Source organism: Lactuca saligna, chromosome 2, assembly GCF_052625555.1.
Source record: "Lactuca saligna cultivar CGN05327 chromosome 2, ASM5262555v1, whole genome shotgun sequence".
Classification (NCBI taxonomy): Eukaryota; Viridiplantae; Streptophyta; class Magnoliopsida; order Asterales; family Asteraceae; genus Lactuca; species Lactuca saligna.
This window is the reverse complement of record NC_136418.1, coordinates 133786142-133791024: the sequence shown is the minus strand read 5'-3', so window position 1 is coordinate 133791024 and position 4883 is coordinate 133786142. Positions and strand designations below refer to the sequence as shown.

Below are 4883 nucleotides of genomic sequence, written 5' to 3'. Positions count from 1 at the left end.
ATAAACATGAACGATGGGCTCGTTCATTCGATTATGTTCGTGAACGTTCGTTTATTTTGTTCATTTACGTTCGTTTATATAAGTTTATTTTATGTTCATATATGCTTAATTATGTTTGATTACATTATTATATTATATGTTCATTTATGTTTATATATGTTTGTTTATCTTTGTTAATTTATGTTTGTCTGTTTATGTTCGTTTAGCACATTCACGAACATAAACGTATGGACATGAATAATGTGATTTGTTAAACGAACTCATTCGTTTATCCGTTCGTATTTATTTATTCGTTGGTTAACTTAAACGTACGAACATAAACAAACCCCATTTGTATTCGTTCAGTTCATTTACAACCCAAGTTATACCCAATTCAAACCCGAAAATAAATCCGAGGTTACCCTACCCCATTTCCAAAAAAAATTATTTTAAAAATATACTTTCATACGGACTTAAGTACCACGGAAACGGGTCGGATAAGTTTTTCTTTGACAAGATGCTATAAGGTAAAAGTTTTTAATTTTTTAATTTAGGCAAAAGATAAAAATGGAGTAAATATATAATATTAAATGAAACCGAAGAGACAATGTTTTGTTTTTTCCCTCTGGTTTTCCGCCGGTGTGGCAGATGAAACCGACTCTTTCATCCCATTATATACCTCCACCTCTCATCTCCTCTCTCCTTCTCTTTCTCTTTCTCTTTCTTTAACAATTAACATTCAAGAACAGTCAATACAACTACCCCTGCCTTTGCCGGTGCCGGAAAGCTAGCTTCTGCATGTGCTCCCTTCAACACTAATCTTCTCTCTTTTCCATTCTTCGCCTCCACCTTCATCATATTCTTAACACTTTAAGCTTTCATTGGTAATGTTGGGTTCGGATTCTTCTTCTTCTAATCCTATAGTAGCAACTTAGCTCAATAAACACCACTACAAATCAATGGCTCCCGATAATAACTGGCTCTCGTTTTCACTCTCTCCAATGGAGATGCTCACTTCTTCTACCTCTCAGCCTCAGCAGTATTACTTCAACGATAATTTCTATGCAAATGGTATATTTTCTTGTTTACTTTTCTTGGGAATTTAGTACAGAATAATTGAGGTGCAGTTATGCTTGGCTTTTGTGCTAGATTTTGGATCAATGAGATTTCGAGCTGTTTTATTTTTCTAAAACAAATTTGGATTTTTATTTAAAGATAAACAGTACCCAAGATTTCGGTTTTAATGTCGGAAAAAGAACGTAAGTGGTTGAGGAAAATACGATTTGTTTGTGCAAGTTTGTCGAAATAAATAGCTGATGATGTAAATTGTAACTTTCAAGACAAAATACAAATTATTGCTTGATTTTCTGGGGATATATGTACTTATTTGTATGTATATATATCTTTGGATTCTCTTTGTTGATTTGCATGTCTTGAACTGAGTTTGGTTGTGGTAGTGAGTTACTAATTTCCGGTGGTGCAGGTTGGACTAACGGCGGTGGAAAGACTTCACCGATGTACACCGGCGACAACGGCAATAGTCACGGGGATGTCAAAGACGGTGGCGGCGATTCACCGCTTTTCCGAAGCTTCATGGAGTCCCATATCAACCAGCAACAAGCTCCAAAGCTCGAAGACTTCCTAGGCGGCGACACCACCCTTACACCCACCACCACCACCACCACCGCCACCGCCAACACCCACTCTATGCAGTCTTTTCGTTACACCGACGTATCTCAGACGGAAACTCAAGACTCGTCGTCATTAACCCATATGTACGACGGAAGCAGCTCCGTCTACTTCTCCGACCAACAAGATCTAAACGGTCTCGCGTGCACCACCGCCGGGTTCCAGACATTCTCGACGAACTCGGGGTCGGAAGTGGACGACTCAGGCACCCATCTGACCGAGTTTGCCGGGCAGTCGATGGAATCCGCCGGCGGCAACGAGTTAGCTTATGTACAGTGTCCGATGAATGCTTTGTCGCTAGGTATCACTACCCAACATGTCGCCCAGGGTTCCTCCGATCAGAAGCAGCAGGCAATCGTAGCGGTTGATTCAGGTGATCAGAATAATAACTGTAAGAAGATCGGTGATACTTTTGGACAAAGAACCTCGATCTACAGGGGTGTTACTAGGTATGCAAAGGTGTTTGATTTTTGGTAATCGAAGTAGGATTATGTGTACGTTATGCATTAAAGATTGTACAGTAAACTGAACACTAGAGACATATTGATGTGTGCAGACATAGGTGGACTGGTAGATACGAAGCGCATCTTTGGGATAATAGCTGTAGAAGAGAGGGTCAAGCAAGGAAAGGACGACAAGGTAATTTTCTTTTGAATCAAAACAAGAACAAAGTGGTATGAGTTTATTATGATGATGATGATGGATTAAAACTTGTGCATTGTGTTTGAATTTTTGAAAAAAGATTCGAGTTTGAAGATAGATTATGAATTTATGATCATGGGTTGGATTTCAAATCTATCAAAAGTTTGTTGATGTTGTTGTTGTTGTTTATGATGATGATTGATTGATGTTTGTAAATTGTACCATTTTGTGTACTTTCTTCTAGTTTCTTTTATTTCTGTATTTATGCTAACACCAGTTGGATTTTCTTTTCCCTTAAAATGGCACAAGTTTGTCCAATGGATATTACAGATTACCCCCCTCATCTTTCTTTCTCTCTCCATATCTATCTATCCATCAATTTCACATACCTACACTAACTAGTCTGAATCCTACTTAGTGTGTCTGCTGTTCTCTGTGCTTTTGTACATACATGCCTTTGCTTTTCACTTTTGCTTTTCCTTTCCTCTTTTACCCCTGCATTCTTCATTGCTTTGACCAAGTCAAACACTCTCTCATTCATTCATTCTCATGGAAACCTTTGATTTTCAATATGTAGTCACAAATGTCCATTTTCAGTGAGCTTTGGAACCCACCCCATTTGTTCCCGTGACCTTTTGGACATTTTTAGGGACTTGAAACGACTATTCTTATCTAGTAAATGTAAATATATTCCTACCCGTGCAAAAATGTATATACCAAAAGTGCTTGCAATCTTTACCTTTTACTTTTATCTCAAACTACTTTTATCCTCGTTTCATTTCATGGACCATTATTATTATTATTATTATTATTATTGTAAGCTAATGTTTTTTTGGATTCTTTTGCATGTGTGGTCACTCTACTTTCGGTTTTCTCATCTGCAGTGTACTTAGGTGAGTAAATTTTCTTCTTTTTTTCATTTCATGTATTCATTCATTTCAATTTTCTTTTAACTTTGCATTATTAATTATAATCATGTAAATAACCATGTTTTAATGCATAATCAGGTGGTTATGACAAAGAAGACAAAGCAGCAAGAGCTTACGATTTGGCTGCTCTCAAGTACTGGGGTCCCACCGCTACTACAAACTTTCCCGTAATTATCCTACACACCTATTCATTAAATCTTTACTTTTAAGTTCTAATATATATATAAAAAAAAGTAAACAATCAAAAGTAATACGTTTTTAATTTGGTTTTAATCTCGCTTTTTAGGTTGCAAAATACGCACAAGAATTGGAAGACATGAAACATGCGACTAAACAAGAATTCATCGCCTCCCTAAGAAGGTTCAACATCTATATTTATTCTTCTCACTAATTTTCTACCTCATAACTTTTCATCAAACAAGTTTAAAAAGTTTATATATCTTTATGAAACGTTTCTTTTTAATTCTAAACAGGAAAAGTAGTGGTTTCTCAAGGGGAGCATCGATCTATAGAGGGGTTACAAGGCATCACCAACAAGGTCGTTGGCAAGCAAGAATAGGGCGTGTTGCTGGAAACAAAGATCTTTATCTAGGAACTTTTGGTAATCTATAAAAAAACAAAATGATCCTTAATATTATCATTTGTATCTTATATTATCTTTATGATGACAATATAATCATGATCTTGTAGCTACCGAGGAAGAAGCAGCTGAGGCATATGACATTGCAGCGATCAAATTCAGAGGAATGAATGCAGTGACGAACTTTGAGATGAATAGGTATGACGTGGAAGCAATTTCCAGTAGCTCTCTTCCAGTTGGTGGAGCTGCAAAGCGTCTGAAAGTGGCTTCAGAAGCGGAGCAGAAACCTTCTCTGATCAGCAACCACCACCAACTGCCACCTTACGGTGGCGGCAACAATGGAAACAGTATCAACTTTTCCGGTGCACCACCTGTTTATGCTTTGCCATATGATCCAAACGCGACAACAGCAATGTATCATCATCAAAGTTTGTTCCACCATCTTCACTCTGGGAATGGTGGCGCACCTGAAACTTCAGGTCCGATGGCGTTGCTGCCACCTTCAGCTGAGTTCTTCATTTGGCCTAACCAGTCGTATTAACATGGATTAAAGGAAGACGAAATAGATTATATAGCACTATAAGGTTGTTCTTATGTTGTGGGGTAGTTTCTTTTTCGGTGTTTCAAATGCTGACCTTAATCTGCTGACTGATATTAGTTTTTAGTGGTTTTAGTATTAGTAATTTAGTATGATGATAGGGAGATAACATTTCAGTTCTTTTTTTCGTTTTGTGTTTGGGGGATAAGTTATATACAGGTCTCAAGAAAAGAACCGGAGATTAATGGTTTGGGTGAACCCATCTTTTTGGTGCAGAAATGTTATGCATGTCTTCATGAAACTTGTTAAACTGTTGAACGATCATTGCTTCTCGAGTAAGAAGTATGCAAATGAATGGTTTGTATCTATAGAACTTAAATTATGAATGCTACTTGAAAACGGAGATGAAAATCTTCCTGTGCAATTGGAAAAATTCGTTCTTGAATATTTTGGACATTTTTCGACTCGGACTTATAATTGAATACAGAGGTTGTGCAATACAGCAATTCAGTATTTTGGGATGGTA

At 37.2% G+C, this 4883-nt stretch overlaps 1 protein-coding gene across 1 annotated transcript; it reads left to right on the top strand.

Annotated features, from left to right (window-relative positions):
- Positions 1-617: 617 nt before the first annotated feature.
- On the top strand, positions 618-4658 carry LOC145031681 (AP2-like ethylene-responsive transcription factor AIL6). Its single transcript, XM_078980285.1, has 8 exons — positions 618-1050; positions 1463-2117; positions 2225-2307; positions 3195-3203; positions 3318-3406; positions 3526-3599; positions 3713-3840; positions 3930-4658. The coding sequence occupies exons 1-8, from the start codon at positions 939-941 to the stop codon at positions 4358-4360; spliced, it is 1581 nt and encodes a 526-aa protein (XP_078836411.1). The 5' UTR covers positions 618-938; the 3' UTR covers positions 4361-4658.
- The last annotated feature ends 225 nt before the right edge of the window (positions 4659-4883 follow it).